A 19,779-nucleotide genomic window follows, 5' to 3' on the forward strand; every position below is an offset into this window, starting at 1 on the left:
CTCTCCCAGAAACATCCGCTCTGTTGAGAGACGTTCTCATTATTGTCATTAGGTTATCTATACAGATGCATTAATGTGTAAGGTTTCCAGGGCATCACGTTGAATAGGGTAAGGGGGGGGGGGGGGGGGCATAATAAAGAGATTGCCGAGATAAAAGATGGGAAGAGTTTATGTGTCACATCTTGTTGGGATCAATTAACTACCAGAAAGCAGGAAACACAAGATCCCGTCACTGAACTGGACTGTTATCGATTGTTGATCCTCCCTCTTCAGAAATCAATTATGGACAGACTCACACTGCACCAGGATATTTACCAAACAGAGATTTAATGAGATGCATAGAGTTCTTCACCATCTGCACACTGAAGGGAACATTTTATGCAAATTATCAAAGTATCAAAATATCTGTTTTTGGTCACGTACAAAAGAGAATTCAAAAGTTACTGAAACATTTTGTTCACTCCTCACATCCCTCACATTACTTTAATTCCGACACCCGGACCCCAACAAACCTGCAGATTGTTTATCAAGGATAAGGGTAAGTATGAATACAGTGTGTTTGATTATACTTGGAGTAATATATACATTTAGATTTTTTACACTTTAATGTACCCGTCTTTTACAAATGATGAATGTGTCACATACTGGTAAAAGTCATCAAAACCACCTATATGCACAATCACTTCCTGCGGGTCTACAAGCGCCATCAACAACCATCACACCACGCTGGGCTCCTCCATCATTATCTTCTCGTGTCTCTCGTCCGTGGTCCCGACGGGCGGCCCCTGTGCCTTGAAGATGACGCGTTTACACAGTGTGAGAACAGGCTTGTGGGGCCGCGCCTGACGCAGGTCGCTGGACGGAGAGGTCATGTTATTGGGGTTCTGTTTTAAAAATGGAGGAAAATTAACACAATTTTAAAACCTCATCCCAATCGCACATCTAGCGCACAATAAAAGCAAGAGTTTTGAAGTCACTCACCCTCCAGAGTGCCACAAAAATGAACACTGGGATGCACATCAGCGGAGTGACGAAAAGTAAAAAGCCGACTATGGAGTCCCAAGGTTGAAGTCTGGAGCCGTGCTCCAAGTAAAAGGATTGAGTTAACAGTCTAAACACAAGCAAGAGCTAGGGGACAGAAAAGGGGCGAGTTAGAAGGTCTAGCTAAGGAATTTTGTATGACATGTGTGCGTCCAGTATTTTGCACCCACTTATACTACTCACCACAGTGATGAAAGGCGTGATGAACATCCAGCAGTACTTGATCACGGGGTTCGGTCGATACCCGATCATGTCCTCAATGTTGTCGTAGAAACGGTCCGCTCCTGAATTTCAGCAATGGACAGGAGGTGTTGGTCAAAATACAAAAGGGAACAAGATTGTTGTTCTCACAGGGAATATAATCCAAAAAGAAGGGGAAGCAGATTATAGTTATAGCTTGTTTTTCCCAGATTACAGACACACAAACCCCAAAAATAGAGGTTAAACACCAGTGGTGGGCTAATGAGGAGAAGAGGAGTCAGAGGGGAGATGAAGAAAGCTGCAAAGCGAGAGGAGAGAGTTATGAGATATGGAAAGACAAATAGGGATATCACAGGAATTCTTCTCCGACGTGCAAGGCAGCCTGTAATCTTTTACGATAATGATGGCGGACAATTGGGATGGGCAAGAAAAAGGTTTGTAATATATGGGTAATTAAAAAAGAAGAAATCCCGACAAACATTCATAGATTTCCGTTTATTTCTGTGTTACTCTGCAACAAACTGTCTCTTGTACAGTTTGCATTTTATCACTTTAATCACTACATTACACTTTTGAGGACCTTATGCTGCTGTACTAAAAAATCTGTATGTTTACTTAGTATTAGGAAATGTCTTGTGTTATCTGTTGTGCCTGTGCACTTTATATGTTTCACTGTGGGAGAGTGGGAAACGTCGTATCTATTCCTTGTAAGTTCTGAACATGTTAAGAAATTGTCAATAACTAGAACAATCGTCAATTTTTAATAACATTTTACAATACAATTATGCCTTCTATTGCCATGTATCTTGTTCACACAGGATTGTCTGTCACCAGTGCCAGAAAAAGTAACAAAATAGCTTTTTTTAGCCGATGACCTGACATACCGTACACCCAGCCGATGATGACGGTCTCCAAACAGGAAATGAAGAGGAAAATGCTCCCATTGGCTCCATAACTGTCAACAATTTCAAAGGGGACTATCCCACCCTGAAGCATGAGAAGGAAAGAAAAATATACTAAAAGGAAAAAGGTCACAGCAAGTACAAGAAAGAGCATCTTCTGCATCATTGTCCGAACAATAATCGTTAATTTTCTCAGGTTTTAGTTTTCTCCTGGAATCTGGCAACTTTTAAAGTGAAGCCAAGGCTTTGAACTGAATGCTAATATCAGCATGCTAACATGCTCACAAGGACAATGCTAATAATGTGAAGCTGATAATGTTGACAGTGTTGACCATCAGAACTCTTAATGTTAGCATGCCTCTATTTTAATGACTATCTTTTAATGAGGACTCAGTTTGCGGCCTAAGTTGGAACGGCTGATCCACAGCAATGAACATTATGTGAGGACGCCTTTTAATTGTGTGATTGGCGTTCTAAGGTGAGGTGCGAGGACACCATAGTTAGAAAGCCCCTTGCCCGCGCTTTACCTCAGTGATGAACGGCAGCCCCAGTAGGAAGCAGACGACAGCAATGACCAGGACCAGGACCTCCCTCGCTCCAGGCCTCCTCAGGTGACGTGGGAACATGTCTGTGATGGCTGTGGCTAGACTCTCCGTAAACATAAACTGTGAGCACATAACCTCATGATTAGATTTTTGTGACAATGATCCAGGGATACTTTATTTTGTATGGGGCATTACAGACTTGAGAGTCGACGGCCAGGAGAAAGACCATGAGGAAGAAGAGCACAGTCCAGAAAGTTGAGCCAGGCAGCACCGACAGGGCCATAGGAACGGCCCTGAAGATCAAACCAGGACCTATGAAATGCAAAAATGTCTGTGGTTATTTTACTCTACTGAAGCAAGTTTTCAGACATGAACTCTGGAAAAGGTCAACAATATTGTTTCAGTCTGGCTCCAGATACAGTTAGTCTGCATGCAGGTAATAATTCGTCTCAGCTTCTATTGGCCTTGGTTAATCATCTGTGATTTTAACTTATTTTAGGATTTTTATATTGCATTTATATTCTCCATCTCTAATGTGCAGCTGAGGTTGCTGTGTATACAGATTTCTGTACTCCAGATATCCTTGAACCTGAGTTATATATCATATAAGATGATTAATGTATGGCAACATTCTATAAAGATACATGAGGTGCTTTCCAAAACCGTTACAAGGGAGAAAAAAGTAGAGCAAACAATCAATGTAATGTAAAGTACTAAAATATAAGAAAACGTCATAGAAGGTCAACATCATTTTCAATGCCTGAGAAAATCCTTTGGCCACGGTGACTGAAGTGAAACACCCTTTTAGCTGTTTCTAAATACAAGATGCCATCTTGTGGACTGTGGATGTAGTTGGCAACACTGCCAGCTTTCCAATGCATTGTTATAAGTACAGCAACTGTTTGGGGATTCCAACGTTAACTCACCAAAAGTGGCAACATCATATATAGCCACTCCCTGCACGTGAGCCAGGAATCCCAAAAATGAGAACACGATGAAACCCACAAAGATGCCAGTCGCACAGTTCAGGCAGCACAGTGCCATGCAATCCCTGCAACAGAACAAGACAAATCTCAAAAAGCCCACTGATGAAAGATGGCGAATGTGATGAGGTGCGCGAGTAAAGCCCCCCCGACCTGTAGCAGTTGCGGTTGTACTGGTTGTAGCTTCCCAGAGTGGTCAGCACCCCTTGACACGTGGCGTACATGTACATCACACACATCAATGCAGCCTCCCATGCCTGGAGAAGCCGTGAAATTGACTTGAGATTTGAATCAATTTATTGTCACAGAACATGACAACCCTTCAAAGGACCCATCGTATGCCCATTTTACCACAGTTGATATGGTTCCTTGGGGTCATAATGAAATGTCTGTAACATATTTTTTCAAAATACCACAAGGATCATTTAGAACAGCACCCTTTTAACCCTGTCTAAAACAGCCCTCCTAAGATTGACCTGTTTTGAGTGCCCCGCCCCCCCCCTCACCCCTCCTCCCTCCGACAAGAGATAACAGCACCCAGATTTTTAGCTATCCATTACCTCTGTAGAAATATGGCTACTAGAGACGAAGATACAATTTTGCAACCATATCGTTTTGAACCAGAGTCAGGTTGGCCGAAGCCTGGTTGCGAGAGCCCCAGCTTCCCAGCGCAGCCCCGCGTTGGTAGCAGTGGGAACTGGAGCTGGTGCAGCAGCGGCATCCTTCCACACTGTTGAGTCAACGTTTAGAGGTGTCCTGGGGGTCTCCGCCTCGACGATCGGCATGTTTATGCGGTCACTTAAATGTCTGACGGGTAGCAGCAGCGAGCTAACGCTAGTCGGGGAGCCCGGTGCCGGGGAGCCGAGAGCCAGTCTAATGCAAACGGAGCCAGGTCTCTCCCCGGGGATATGGAGGAGCACGTTAGCTTGCAAGCTAATGGGAGCCTGGGAGTTGGGCCATCTTTCCCCGGAGCCGGTGAGATGATGGTGTGGGGTGGTCCAAGGCCATGTAGCGAGACTCCCTAAGAGGGCATGGTGTGGCATTACAAATGTTTAAAGCTGCGGAACAAAGCAACGGAAAATGTAACTCATCAAAACTAAACGGAACTCACCAGTTTATAACAACTACGTGTGTGAACCACATTTGCATTTGTTCATTTGGGTCTGTGGGTGTAGGCGGCATTGTGTACACGAATGTCTGTCTTCAGGCCCTGTTGCTGAGAGAATCTGGTTAACATTAGGAGCACGACAGCGCTGAGAGTCTTACTTCCGGCTACACAAATTGGAAAGGCTCCAACGCAACACACACCGCAGAACTCACGCACATTATAAGAAACAGATCTGCTTTTTAAGACCAATCTCACATTGTGCAACTCTGCTCATAACCGCGTTCACCTGTTCCCTTTTGCTTGCTTCCATTGTTACAGAATAAGATTCTCCCGAAAGCTCAGAGTTTTATGAAAATCTTGTTACTACATCATCTGATAAGCGCAGCCACAGCTCGTCTCCTGACCGCGATTGCAGCCAGAACAAAAAGGAATCCAGTTAAAAGTGTCTGGGAAAGAAACTGCCGACGTAAAAATCTAATTTATATCATGCACACACTTCTTACAGGAATCCTTATATAAACATGTGTGTGCTTGTATGCAAAACATGGCTGCATGGGAAGAGGAAATGCTCCCCCTCGCCTGGCCCCCAAAGACAAAATTCCACAGGCTTAAAACCTCCGATGAAAGCCTTACACCCCAGAAGCTGAGAGTTATGTTGTGAGAAAAAGAGAGAGAGGCAGCACGCAGGATGGGGGAGGAAGCTGCGGACAGCTTTAATGATCCAGTTTGTGGGAGAAAGACCTCCCCACCTTTTTACGCTCCTATCGCTGGATACAACAGATGCCGTCATTGTGCAAGCAGCATCTCCCTCTCGTCCCTCTAGCCTAGAATCCCCCCTGTTCTTTTGAAAGAATGCAATGCCATGCATCTTAGTGTCTCTAGTCATAACAAACACACTAAAGCCTGAAACATGCTTCTGCGTTTTCACAGGCCCGTAAGCGCAAGAGCCCTTCCGGGTCCCTTACGTGCTTATGTTACCCTCCTTACGTGCTGACGGGTGTCGACCCCCTTTTCTAAAATTTACGGCAAAGCTCCGCAAGCTCACTCAGCCCGCAAGGCTGTGATTGGTCTGCTCTACATCCCTTCTGGAGCTGCATTTCCGGTTTCATGCCCCCATAATACCGGCAGAAATCACAGAAGATTTAGAAGAACGAATATGGACCAAATAGAAGAGCACTTGGCAGAAGATATCCGATAGTATGATCACTTGTATAACCTGTCACTGACTGGCGGATTTGTCCGCCAGAAAAAGGCTACGAGGAGCCGCAGTGGCTATGTAAATAAACAATCGATGAAGAAGAAAGAAAGCGTCTCTAAGGTCGTCTCGACAAAAAGCATTACTCTGCCTAGTGTTCTGGCGCGGAATTGCTTTGTAAGACGCGCAACGGTTGGGGAAGCATGAATGAAAACGAGTCTTGCGCCACAGCGGCGTGAAAAGACGCAGACGCAGTCGCAGAAGCATGTTTCAGGCTTAACATGTCAGTGTCCTCAAATGACATCGTTCCAATGTAAAATAACCATAAACTGGCAAAGGTACAAACTATAGACTAAATATCTATATTTGGCACCAGCAAATAGATAACCGTATATTGCCGTATTTGGCCGTATACGGTATTTTGTCCCTGCCCAAGTGATGATGTTCATGTTTGATTCACTTGCCAAGCTTCTTCCAGAGAAAGGGCCACTGCTTTTATTGTTAAGTCCCCTTCTTGGGCTCGGAAACGGGAGTCAAGGCGCGGGGGGCTGTATATTCATCCTGTTAGAACAGAGGAATCTAACAGAGAGATGAGCGGGAAGCCGAGAGAGTTGCAATATCACAGCCCCGACACTTCTTCTGCATTTATTTATTTGAGAGCCATGTGATGAATTTCAGATGGCAGCCAAATTGCTTTACTAAGCATTTAAAAAAAGTCATCATCTTACCAATGGGTCGGCGAGGATTCTAATATCTGGATAGAGGTAGTAGAACAGGCCCTGTCTGGCTCCTGGGAGTGTCACTGCACGAAAGAAGAGGATGAGCAGCAGCAGGTAGGGGACTGTAGCTGTGAAGTAGACTACCTACAAAAACACAAAATAAGACAAAAGTTATTGGTTTCCCAAGCCACTTTATAAAGACGGTATATGCAAGTCTTTTTACTTCCGTTTTTGGTCTCCAAACACTCACCTTTCCAATTGATTTGATTCCCTTCCATGTGCAGAAGTAACATATGACCCAGGCCAGCAGGAGACAAAGAGCCAGGTCCCCGTGCACCTTACCCAAGAGCTCGTCAGACATTCTTAACACACGATTCCTGTCAATCACACCGGTAACAAGTGAATACACAAAAGCAATGATTTTCTTGTGAAATCCAGATGATATAATCGCTCTCAGATTTACTTGGATGGCTTCAATTTATGTTGAAAAGGGCTGCAGGGAGAAGAGGACGCATTGTTCCCATTATGCGGAGCAATAGTATGTTAGGATTGATTTCCCAGTATCTGTTCTCACACTAAATTGCGAAATTAACATGTGGGGAACAGCTGTGTTTAGAAACTTCTAAAAATGATAGGGAGGAAACAACAAAGAGTTCCAACATTTTCCCAGAGTTGCTTTTCTCAAGTGAAGAATGCAGCAGGAGATCGTTCGAGGCAGACGTGTCAAAATTTCGAAGGATTCAAGTGATGTTGGCCCTTATCCCCAAAAGCTCTCGAATCTCGTTGTCTTTTCAAGTTGACATCTTCATAGGCATCTTTTAAGGTGTATAGCTCCTCTTTTTCATCCTGATACATGACGCATGGTTCACCCTGACATTTAGGCATAAACGTCGCACTCACTCAGTAGCCCGAAGTAAAGATGGCCTCTCAGTATGGGGGGGGGGGGGGGTTACTGTTGTCTTTAGGTCATGTTAGAAGAAGATAAGTGTTCTAGCCGATGTCACTCTCACCTCCAGAACTCCTCCTCCGGAGTATGGTCCGACAGTGATCCTTCCGTTACATTGCTGTAAAAGTGAGTTGAAATCACAGTTATAATAAAAGTAAGTTCGGAAATGCTAATAGATAGATGAGAAGGCACACACAAAAAATGGCTGGCAGCAGTATAGGTTGCCTTCTCCATGTGGGTGGATGGGACATGTTTTTTTCTATTTATTTTGTGAACTTTGAACCCAAGTTAAGTTATCTTTAGTTCTATTAGAGAAACAGATACATGTGATGTATCACATCAACATGATGAATTTCCACTACGAATTCAGCCTGTGCCACAAACAGCTCAATGGTAAAGATGCAACTTACAAGTACTGTATGGACTCATAGTCATCAGGCAAGGTGATGTTGTTTAGGAACGACCAGCTGGTGTTGGTGGAAAACAGGTGGGGGTTTGCGAACATGTTGACTGGACTGTGACATAACTCTACAAAGGCAGAGGAGAGGGAGATCACAGTGAGACAAATGGTGCGTACGTCAAAACGCTAAAATATGCTGGAGGTTTTATGGTCAATTTCCTCAGAGGTCTGCACCAAATTGAGATTTCGTCGTTATGTGTGTTGAATTTCATGCTGCTGATCAATTACAGATGTGCATAAACGAGGCAGCATGCGTTGGCGATGGCGTCTTACCAGAGTTCCACTCGTTGTCACAAGTAGACCAGGGCAGGGGGCTTTTGAAGGAGTGAATCAGGTAAAAGATGTTCCAGGCCAAAATGACGATGAAGTAGCTGTTCATATAGAACACAGTCACTTGGGACATTATCCCAACCCCTGCAGGACACAATGGGTTTTCACACAGTTAGTGAAAGTCTCTGTGGCGGCCTTCTTCTGCCGTGTTATGCAACACTCATAGCTCCATAGGGCTGACTAGTTCCCAGTTCTCCAACACTGGTGCACACATGTGTTCTCTGGTTCATGTGGGTTGGACATCTCAGGCATTTGATGTGAACAATAAACCAACGGAAGATTGCACAATCAATGAAATGTTCCCTTACACTCACGATTAGTGAATCCTCTGGCCTTAGCAACTTAGCCTGACACAAGCATGACTGAGGTTGTACAAGTCAGCTATTGTTGAGGGTTGAGCTGCTGCTGAACTCCTGCAGAGAATCTAAAAGCAGACCACTGAATAAACTCAAAGACGGGCTCCTATACTTTCCTCAGAAAACAGCTCTGCAAGATTTAAATACTCAAAACATAACTGTGATCTCTATAGTGTTTGTTCATGAAAACATAAGATGTAATGTCTTGCTATTTACATGATTTAAGAGCGTGCAAGGCCTTCAAACAGCTTCAAAACCAATTTTGAAAACAATGAAAACCATCCATTTCCTGTTGTATCAATGGACTAATTGTGCAATCCCCCAAAAATGTGTCCATGTTCGAGAGTTTGTTACCCTCGAACATGGGACATATCTTCCTCCAGGCTGTGACTGCGCCCTCGTTGGTGTACTGGCCCAACGCCGTCTCCAGTAGGAAGAGAGGGCCGCCGATGAAGAGGAGGCACAGAAAGTAAGGGATGAGAAAAGCAGCTGGAGGGAGACAAAGATGAAGACTCGTGAGGAAGGGGTTCCACCGGCATGGAATGAATCACATATTAAGCCAAATTTCCTGTACATGTTATATAAGATTAGGGAATCGTTGGAATAACTGATAGAACTGCACTGAATAGAACTACAGTGATATTATCTAATTTGGAGAAAAAAAACAACCTGCGTCTCACCTCCTCCATGCCTGTAGCATGCAAAAGGAAATAGCCACAAGTTCCCAACGCCAATGATTCCCCCAGTCATGGAGAGTAGATACTCCTTGCTGTTGGCCCATTTCCCCCTCGGAGGAGCCTCCTCTTCACGTGGCCCCTCATCTGGACCCACTTCTGCAGCACTTGGTTCCCTGGCTTTTTCCTCGGTCATGGTCTCTCACTCTGTTGCATGCACACATAATAAACAGTGGAGTGAAAATGCAAGCCAGGTCTCCCAGGGTCTTTGCAGCTCTCTTATACCTTGCACTACATTTGCAGAAGCATTTACCGGTGGTGCTCATAGTTATCAAAGCAGTTCACACAGCACGGAGTCTGGTTGAATCATCTCCAGAAGAAAGAGGCTGTGACAAAACCCACCAAGCTGCAACATGCAGCTAAGACATTGTAATATATTATTAAAAACATGTAACAAAGAGAAGAAGGACTCACCCGTGCAGCTTGCAGCGTGCTCCCTCAATGGAATTCGACTGAGTTAACTTTGAAAAAAGAAAAGAAAATATTTGTAAAGAGGGAGTGTCCTGCCGTCTGTGACACACACACAGACACACAGACACACACACACACACACTCCCACAAACATCCGCTCTGATGAGAACTTCTCCTCAGAATGAAATAGTGCAGAATAGACGTTCTCAGTTCCGTGTATTATTGTCATTAGATTATTAACACAGACGCATTGATGTGTAAGGTTTCCAGGACATCACATTGAACAGGCCGGCGGTTTTGTTATATATTTTGTATATATGTATATATATATATATATATATATATATATGTACAAAAGTTGTATAATGGGGTGAAAAAAGCACAATATTATACACATTGTAAATAAGCGAATTACACGCAAAGAAAAATAAATAAATGTACAGAAAACTGTAGTTTTCTAGTACTTTCTTTATTATTTGTTTGCACATTTTAGTAAAAACTTTGACAAGGTGTGTAGGAAGCAACTATCTACTGATAATTACACGCACATCTAATATACACACACACACGCACACGCACACGCGCACACGCACACACACACACACACACACACACACACACACACACACACACACAAATAATGGTTTTTGACCAATCACACGTTGTTGAGGGGGTTTGCTATATTGTCACTTCTCTTTTCCACTGTGTTTAACCCATAGACTGTATATATAAATGGTAAATCAGGAAAATTCCTCTGATGTGAATCATCAAAGGCGAAGAGGGATTTCGGCTGACTACTGAGCGAGCCACATGGCAGTCTGGAGACAGTCATACAAGCCACTCGGATTTATCTTTATACTGTGCGTAAGTTACCATTTGCGTTTGTTGATCTGCTGGCTGTTTGTATTTGCAAGTTGCTCTATTACAACAAATAATAATAAGCTGATTATGTGGGTGATGTGTGGACCCGCTCTGTGCCTGACAGAACAAACTGAGGGCAGTATCCCACCACGCACCGTTCGTCACATTGACGCATTGACGTACGGCGCGTGACGAAGCAGGAAGTAAAAGTAAACAACGGATAGGGAAGTGAAAATGTTAGGCAGCGTCAGTCATCCTCCCTCGTCCCGAGTCCGTGGCTTCTCTGGTGCTTTGTTAGAAAATGCCTGAAGGCTCGGTCCCCTGATAAGGACAGGGACCCAGCAGGAGGCCGGCGGGACCCCGGTAAGACACCTGTAGAGCCGGGGAGAGTCTGGCTGCGGCTGCCGCTAATGACAAGCTAGCTGGATGTGATCACTTCCCTGCTTTTGTTTACAGGATGAAATGTCCTCACGGCCATGGCTTAAAAACTTCACCCTGACATTAGGTGTGTGCGACGAATAACACCACAACACCACCACCCCTGTCCCCATGTCCCCCCCCCCCCCCCCCCCATTGTCCCCGGTCCTCACACCTGCTTAAACTCCAGCTGCACGTCCCCGTCTAAAGAGTTTGCTCCTGCTGTTGTTGTTTCAGATGTAGCCATGTTAGCCATCAGGGCGTCAGAGGAGGAGTCCGTTGAGATGGAGGAGATGGACACCTCGGAGCCCAACTGGTGCTGGTTCTACCTGGCGGAGTGCGGCGTGTGGCACATGTTCGAGGTACGGTTCACGGGACGGGTCGGGACGAGGGACACAGTGCCCGGCAGCACCAGCGTTCACGTTCTGTCAAGGCAACTTTATTAATAAGGCACATAGAGTCAAAAGCAGATCAGTTGTGTGTGACTGTTGAAGGTTTACTGCTGTGAAAACTGAGAAGTGCGTTTCGAACACCTCCTGCTTCCCACTGAACACAAGCACAGCCATTGATTATGATCGATTAGGTGATTGTCTGCTTCTCTGTTCGACTGCGTGCACAAACCACAGCTCGTCCAAAAGGCAGCAGCCAGACCCCCTCATCCAATCTGCTGAGACACATCATGTGACTCTGATCGTGGCTCTTCTTCGTTGGCTTCCAGTTAATTTGGAAATCTATGTTTAATATTCAATCGGTAAATTTGAAGGATAAAGATAATGTGTCCATGTAATTCAGGATATTGTGGTTTCCCCCATCACTTTTTAGAATATTTTATAGACACACACAAACATTTTTTATTTGTTCCTGCCCTAAATGTTAGACTAAGACTGCAACTAATAATTATTTACAGTAATTGCCCTTTATGCTGTGGATTGTATTTGAACAAAGACCAAAATAGGAAGTAATGCAATTTTATTACCACTTTAAAACGAATACAAGCAGCTCGGACAAACTAATGTTTACCTTTTTTGGTTGAATAATGAACAGTGTAAATTGTTGCCACTTATTTATTTTGTCCGTTTACTACTTGCTTAATTGAATAATCATAAAACTTCTCCCAATAGACTTTTACCGATGTTCCTCCCTCTTCCTGTCAGGTTGACCCCAGTGCGGCGTGCTCGGTGACCAGTGCTCAGATCGAGCAGTGCTACAGCAGGAACCAACGCGGCGTGATGGAATTCTACACGGCCAAGTACACCTACAGGCTGGACTTTGCAGGTATGGTGATGACAGGTCCAACCTCTTTGCCTGACAATGCACTGTCAAAAGAAAATCAGACGCACAATATGCTTAATGGAGGTAAAAAAGACAGATAAAAGGATAAGTTGTGTTTGAGTTCATCCTGTTGAAGAAGTTGCCCTAATCGTAAATTAAATTCCCCACCAGTGATGCGACAGATCAATGTGACGACAGGGAAGCAGCGGCCAATCAAGCGCTCCCTCCACTCTGCGACTGGCTTCAGGTAAGATTTGGTGGTTAAAGTGAACGTGCTGAAAACTTTTCATGGGATGAGGTCGGGATGCTTGACATGAAAGGTCAGGGATCAAACATCTGCTCGCCCTCAGAATACATTAAAATTTGACCCTAAAATGCCAAGTGCTCCACAGGGAGCTTCCCTGCTGCTGACCCTCAGTTTACGTCTCTATAAAGCAAAGATGGATTTCTCCACCAAAAACACACATCTTAGAATAGACTTTTCTTGAATGACACTGATTAAATGACATAACACAAATACACACAGCCTCTGTTTTGTTTTAACAATCTGTCACTTATTCTCTCAGGTTCATTTGTGATAATCTTGCTTTGCCCGTCCCCTGTCACTGGGAGAGAATAAACACAGACGAGCCCTATCAGGTGAGTGAAGTAACACACATTACTGTCACGTACACTATTTGTTTGGTTCACACACACAATGTTGGTTATGGGTTTGTAGCTTTTACACATTCTGATACAGAACATCTGCCAGTTCTGACAGGAGCTAAAACAACATGGATTTTTATATTAACAATCCAATCTTTTTCAGTTGTTTACTGGTTTTGATTTAGTATCGCCAGCCAAGCCTTGACTGTGCATCTCTCCCATAACCTTGCCTGTTCCACTCACGATGGATTGTGTGTCCACAGCTCATCCAGCTCGGCAGAGACACATATGAGTTCAAAGAAGTCGCCAGATTGTACGAAAGGACAATGGACCATCCAATCAAATCCATCCAGAGGATTCAGAACCTGGACCTGTGGGAGTTCTTCTGCAGGTACACAATGGTTGTGTTGTTGTGAGTGTACCGCACAGTGTCCAGGGTGTTGAGCTTTGATGGACAAGAGCACAATCAATCTGTTTTGGGACAATACAACTTTTTTACATTGAGGGGTTTCTGTTTAAAGGCAGCATATATCTTTCATATTGTCATCGGTGAGGGTCTACATGCCTCACCACATGCACCTCAACCCATGTCAGGGGATTCTTTCCTTTTCAAAAACATTCACCTCTAAGTTTCAGTTTGTAAATTAAGTCAATTACACACGTCCCTCTCTCACAGTGTGGTTTCAAATTCCACTCATTCATTGACAAATTGCTAACCGGTGCTCTGTGCTGTGTTCTCTATAATGTGTCCCCCACCCCCGAAGGAAGAAAACCCAGTTGCGAAAGGTCAAACGCATGCTGGATATCGAGGAGCGGATGTTGTTTCACGGCACCGGACACAGCAACATACAAGCGATATGCACGTTTAACTTCGACTGGCGGCTGACAGGAAGCCACGGCGACGTCTACGGCAAAGGTAAACGACTCTGCCGTGATGTGGCATCATGAAATAACACATGCTTGTTTTTGTTCCCTGTCAGAATCTAACATTTCCCTCACTCGTCTCTCCTCCAGGGAGCTATTTTGCGCGGGATGCCAAATACTCCAGTAAATTCTGTCACACCGTGGGGAAGCACAACAACATCCTGCAGAGGCACGGGCTCGCCCTGCCGATATTCCCGAACGAGCCGCCCTACAAGACCATGTTCCTGGCCAGGGTGCTCGTCGGCGAGTACACGGACGGCCACGCCCTGTACTGCAGGCCGCCCTCCAAGGACGCCAGCTTCACCAACTTTTTTGACAGCTGCGTGGACGACAAGGCCAACCCAAAGATTTATGTCATTTTCGACAGCAATCAGATTTACCCGGAGTATCTGATTGAGTTCTACTGACACCGATAACACGGACCACATCTATTTGATTTTACAGAGGCCGGATCTCAAATCAATCGAAATATTTAGGACACAGAGTCGGACGACGAGATGAAACGGGAAAGAAAGGAGCAGTTTAAAGGAACTTTTACTTTTTCTTACGGTCGGATCCAGTGCCTGACTGGAGCATGAGTCATCTATTAAAGTGCCTTTTGGGGGAAACTGCAGAGACAATACAGACTTTGTGTACAGTTTGTATACTGTACAGTCTGAGATACGACAGTACCTAGTGGATAGAATGTTTCTGTGACATAAAAGAAGGATGAAATACTAAGTTAAGGTCAGTGTTTATGGCGATTGTTTTTTTTTTTTAACTAAAAGGCAGAGTCTGTGCTCCGCTTGTGCAAATATCTGTTGTTTAAAGTAAGAGAGGCAGCCTGTTGGTTTGGAGGTGACGTCCTACCGCCGGCCACAGCCCTCCCATCACATCCACAGTGCCCACATGTGAGCGTATTCATGTAGACATGATTCCAGATGACCAAACCAAAACCTACCACACGTTCCTGCTCACTCATGTAACATCGTTGCGTGTCATTCGGTGGCGTCGACATCTGTGTGTGGCTAGTACAGAGTATGACGTACAAACGGTTATATTTTTACTTTGTTTTTAGTCATAAAAACACTTCTACCTCTGATTCCTTTTTTTTCTTTTTTTTACCCATGCATCAGTGCACTTTCCCCCCCCCCCTTTCCATGAAAGGTTTTCGTAATTGTGTCACAATGACATAAAGTTGTGATGTCATGCACACTCGTTGTCCTCTCCTCTCAGCAACAAGTGCCAGTGACGATTGAATATGGTAAAAAAGAAAAAAGACAAGTTCCCGAGATCAGTTTTTCGCATCGCGTTGTGTGACATCATCATCTTTCTTTGAGGGTCGAGCAGGAAATCTTTGCACCCGGTGTAAATGTATTTAAGAAAAGATACCACAGCCAGCACATGTATAGTACTCTAAAGAAAAATAGCCACACAATGTAATGTTGCTTTGCTCTGTGTATTTGTTGAGAACCTTGTATGATTGTGTGAGTTGTCGAACAGCTGGAACAATAAACAGGTTCAGATTGTACGATTATTGAGACAGTTCGAGAAAAGCTTCAGCATTTTCCTTATTGTAATTGCAGGAAAGTGACATCGTCCGTCTTTACACTTAAAGCTGTGTGCGTGAGGCTACATGTGTGTCTGTAATTTGCACATGTTTGAACTAATAAACTTTTCAGCATTAAAATAATAATATATTTCTTGTGGAATGTTTTTTTCGGAGACAACCGATTGTCACATGCTCGTGTTTAAAAGCCAAGATATCATTTTACACTTACTTACTTAAGAATGTAAAAGCACAAATAACTTGACAAAAATAAACTCAAGTAAAAGGAAGTATCGCATTAACTTCTCTACTTGAGTTAAATGAACTGCTTAAAAGTAAAAGTAAGTATTATAAGTACTTGCTGAGTGTAGCCGACTCCCTAATTAAACAGCCGTCCTTATTGCTTCCCTCACCACTCACCTTGTTATGGATTACTTTTGAAATATATAAAAAGAAGTATAGTAGTATGAATTGTGGATTAAAAGTGGAAAGCACCCGGAAATAAATCGACTATTAAAGAAAAGATACATGTAAAATATACTACTAATGATGAAGTATGAAGTAAACGTACTGATATTAAAATCATATTAACACAATACATAACATTTAATACAGTAATATTTATATTATATTAAATTACAATTGTCTTCTGTTTTGTCACTGCTCTTGTTCAAATTGATCAAAAGAAGGAAACGTATGGAACTGTACTTCAGGGATGAGTCCAGCAGAGGTCCCTGTTCACTCGTGTATCAGATGAGGAGCAGCAGTGGACCTCCTGGTCAGCTGTGACTGCTCCTCATCGAGTGAACGGGTTTTTCAATCTAAAGGCAGGTTTTTGTCGTCATTCCTGCATAAGCCTCCTGCAGAGTGAGTCTGCAGCTCATCAGGATCAGGTTTACAGAAACTCAGCTCGTGTCTTTACCGACATTATTAATACTTCACTCATTCGAGCCGTATAAACCTAAAGTGACATATAAATGAAAGAAATAGTTTTTTTTCGGTTAGAAATCTTACATTACACATATTTTGTCAAAAAGTCCATTTGGAGAGGACTTTATTTTACACGAAGAGACATTTGAAATTAAACCCCGGGTTGGTAAAGACTGCAGAGACCCTGAGTGAGGGCTATGGCTGAGGGGTAGGTCGGTTGTCCTCCTACCAGAAGGTTGGCGGTTCGATCCCAGTATCCAAGATTCCCCAAATTGCGCATCTTAGAAAAAAGTGCTGCCCATAGATGCATTGTATGAGTATACATATATATAAATACAAACCATTAACCATAATGGTGCCATTCTAGTCTTTGCTGAAGAGCAAAAACGACATTAACCACATTCATTTTTCTTGCCCTCCCTCCACCCTCCTCTTTCTTTCATCCCTGATGAGATTGCATCCCCGACATTAGCATCCCTCCATCCCAGACGACTTCAGCACACACACACATACTATGTGCTCGTTGCACATTATGTGGGTTAATTTGTTTTATTTTTATTGCTCTGATATTGGCGTTTTCATTTCAGACAGAGCTGTTTTCCAGATCCAGGCCATCATCGCTCAGTGAACTATTTCAGATGATTTAATTGCTCCTGAGGGTGAGATGGACAGATTCAGCGATGAGTCGAGCAGATGGTGTTTAAAGAGTTTCAGAGCTTTCTGTGCATAACAAACACAGCTTTGAATCGGTTATTATTATTATTACGTGAGACTGTATATGTCTCGGGAGATGTTCGCTGAGTTCTACTTTGAAATGTTTGAAACTGGGGTTGTGAGTTCTCACGCGTCGATTAGTGAGTCGAGTTTGTGAAATCTAGATTGTGTGAAGTCTAATTTGTGGAGCACTGTGTGTCTGTGTGTGTGTGTGGGGGGGGGGTAAAAAACGTCTGTACAGTAACAATATGTCACAGCTAAATAAATCCTCATAACTTAAAGCAATACATTTTAAGATGAAGAAATGTGTTAAGGTAAGGTTAAGGTTTAGCTAAGGGTCGTCGCTCATTAGATTTAATTTCATTCAAATTCACAGGTTATAATTTGTTTCAAAATTGAAATAACATTGAATGACATGAGCCGGCTGAGAGCAAAAAAACACGTTTTTTTATTATGGAAAAGGTTTCATTGTTCTTTACAAAAGACGGCACATTTTTTTCGCTACAGGTTTATTCTATAATTTAACCAAATAATCACGATCATCAAAAAAGTTCCACGATCATCGTAAGAGGCTCTCTCTGTGTCACCCACTCATTGTGTGACAGGAACCACAACCTGACGTCCCTGAGCAGAGAGAAAAAAAACAAAACATTTTATAATAATAAAAAAAAAACATTTTTAACGTCATGTAGCCTCGGAGGAATGAGAGAGATGATTTTTTTTCTAATGTGACGGACAAACAGCACAGTGTTGGGGCTCTTACACACAAAATAACACATATTAATAAATTAAATTGAATCACAGGAAATTAAACATCTTCGCTCGACACAACAACACACAAGTGACGACAGTTCTTTGCTTGGCACGAGAGGTGTAAAAGACTCAGGATAACATTTGGCACCGAGGAGGAATTTTTATTAACTATCCTTATTACTCTTTTTTTCATTTTTACAGTCATAAGCTTTTGAAATGCGCCTGGTGTAAAAACATCTTCAGATGAGTTGTTTTACTGTGTGTACAATAGAGTAGTGTTGTTAGAGGGCGGTACCTGAAGATGTCTGGCACGATTTGAAAGTTAAGTTTTCGCTGCGTTAAGAGGGAAAAGTTCAAGGCTCGATCACCCTGAGAGAAATTAGTCAGAGGTTTTATTTTGAAATTCTTTCATCCACCGATTTCACTCCTTTGATGTTGTCAGACTCACAATTGAGTTTATCAAAGGGAAAAATCTTCGTCCTCCCTCTAACTTTTTCAATACCTGGTGCCTACATTACCCAGAATGCACCTCAGACCCCCAACAGCTCTGTAGGCTATTCATCTGTGTCATGCTAACAATGGCTAACGTAGCCTTAAGCTGCAAGATAAAGAGCGCGCTGCCGACGTCCGATTCACAGATAGCTTTTCGTACAACTCCGTCTGGAGCCACACAAGACTTTATACTTTTTTAGTTCAAGTACGTAGATGGTTTCCCAAAATCTATTAGCAGACTTTAATGCGTGAAATTCAGAGGAGTTCCCCTTTAAGACGAACCAGCGTATGATCGTCTTTCATCCGTCAGTGCCAACAACTTCAAAACCCACTCTGTGGAATCGATTTAAATACTTTTGCTACATCCTCACTCAAATGAAGTGCTCGAAAACAGACCCAGGATGGTAATTATCGTGGAAGAACAATTATCAGCTCAAGCTTGAGACCTTTGATCTCAAGGTATTTCTCTTTTTTGGACTTTGAGTTCATTATTTAATTTAAACAACTAAGCACCACATTATACAATTTGTACAAAAGAGGACATCAGTTTTAGTAGTTTGAGCCGACGCACGTTGTCAGGAAGAGCACGCCCCTTGAATCCCCAAATAGCTAAGCTTCTGACAGACATCACATCCCACGAATCATGTCCTTCATCCCGTCCTGCCTCCGCCTCTGCAGGGGCGCTCCACGTCATCGTTTACAGAACAGTGCAGCAGCTCACTCTCTCTCGAGTTCAGGGGTCGCCCTTCTGCGTCCCGAGCTTAGTCCTCAGCCCCTGCCTGTCCATGATGTTCCACAGCTTGCGCAGGTTGGACTGGGTGATGGTGTCATCGGGTTTGAGCTGGAGCGCACGCAGGTAGTTGGCCTCCGCTTCGGGGAGCTTGCCGTTCAGGTGGAGGATGGCGCCGAGGTTCATCAGCGCGGCCGGGTACTGAGGGAAGGGGGGGAAACGGTACAGACGTGGTGAGACAGGAGATGAAGTGTGTTTTGTGGCAACAACGTCAAACTTGAAAATCGAATTTGCGTTCATTTCCAGCCCCATCACAATCTCACAGTATAGTAGCAGACGTGGCCAAATGACAGAGGTGCGCTCTTCGACAGCTCTGCAGTGAACAAAGAGGAAGCTACAGATTGTGCGTGGGCGAGTGTGAAGTGTTTATCGATGTGAACTTCGAGGTGTGTTTCTTTGAGCCCCTCTTTAATAAAAAAAAAAAAAAACACCATCTGGCCTGGAATAGAGTACCAGCACTGACAAGCTGCAAAAATCCAGGTCACAGATCTGATTCCCAGTGAGCCATAACTAACAAACACA

General features: G+C 43.6%; 3 protein-coding genes across 4 annotated transcripts in view; 1 reads left to right on the top strand and 2 right to left on the bottom strand.

The window, feature by feature from the left end:
- Positions 1–310: 310 nt before the first annotated feature.
- LOC133949162 (sodium- and chloride-dependent betaine transporter-like) lies at positions 311–11,519 on the bottom strand. The gene is made up of 17 exons (XM_062383364.1): positions 11,385–11,519; positions 9,935–9,981; positions 9,467–9,667; positions 9,141–9,275; positions 8,374–8,514; positions 8,051–8,168; positions 7,705–7,758; positions 6,945–7,071; positions 6,704–6,838; positions 3,826–3,929; positions 3,616–3,740; positions 2,889–3,001; positions 2,672–2,809; positions 2,127–2,229; positions 1,225–1,325; positions 982–1,128; positions 311–884 (listed from the first exon to the last, which is right to left on the bottom strand). The coding sequence occupies exons 3-17, from the start codon at positions 9,654–9,656 to the stop codon at positions 717–719; spliced, it is 1,899 nt and encodes a 632-aa protein (XP_062239348.1). The 5' UTR covers positions 9,657–9,667; positions 9,935–9,981; positions 11,385–11,519; the 3' UTR covers positions 311–716.
- LOC133949165 (protein mono-ADP-ribosyltransferase PARP11) lies at positions 11,002–15,732 on the top strand. 2 transcript variants are annotated; one of them, XM_062383367.1, is made up of 9 exons: positions 11,002–11,155; positions 11,249–11,297; positions 11,447–11,571; positions 12,364–12,484; positions 12,653–12,728; positions 13,048–13,120; positions 13,390–13,517; positions 13,891–14,042; positions 14,141–15,732. In XM_062383367.1, the coding sequence occupies exons 2-9, from the start codon at positions 11,255–11,257 to the stop codon at positions 14,455–14,457; spliced, it is 1,035 nt and encodes a 344-aa protein (XP_062239351.1). In that variant the 5' UTR covers positions 11,002–11,155; positions 11,249–11,254; the 3' UTR covers positions 14,458–15,732. The 2 variants fall into 2 exon arrangements, with proteins under 2 accessions (XP_062239351.1, XP_062239352.1); XM_062383368.1 differs by lacking the exon at positions 11,249–11,297.
- Positions 15,733–17,647: 1,915 nt separating this feature from the next.
- The window catches only part of tmtc2a (transmembrane O-mannosyltransferase targeting cadherins 2a), a 48,590-nt gene continuing 46,458 nt past the window's right edge, over positions 17,648–19,779 (bottom strand). The window contains exon 12 of the mRNA XM_062383363.1: positions 17,648–19,398. Within this exon, the coding sequence (XP_062239347.1) occupies positions 19,201–19,398 (198 nt within the window). The 3' untranslated portion in view covers positions 17,648–19,200. The remainder of the gene's footprint in view (positions 19,399–19,779) is intronic.

The sequence above is a fragment of the Platichthys flesus genome, chromosome 23, assembly GCF_949316205.1.
Source record: "Platichthys flesus chromosome 23, fPlaFle2.1, whole genome shotgun sequence".
Lineage (NCBI taxonomy): Eukaryota > Metazoa > Chordata > Actinopteri > Pleuronectiformes > Pleuronectidae > Platichthys > Platichthys flesus.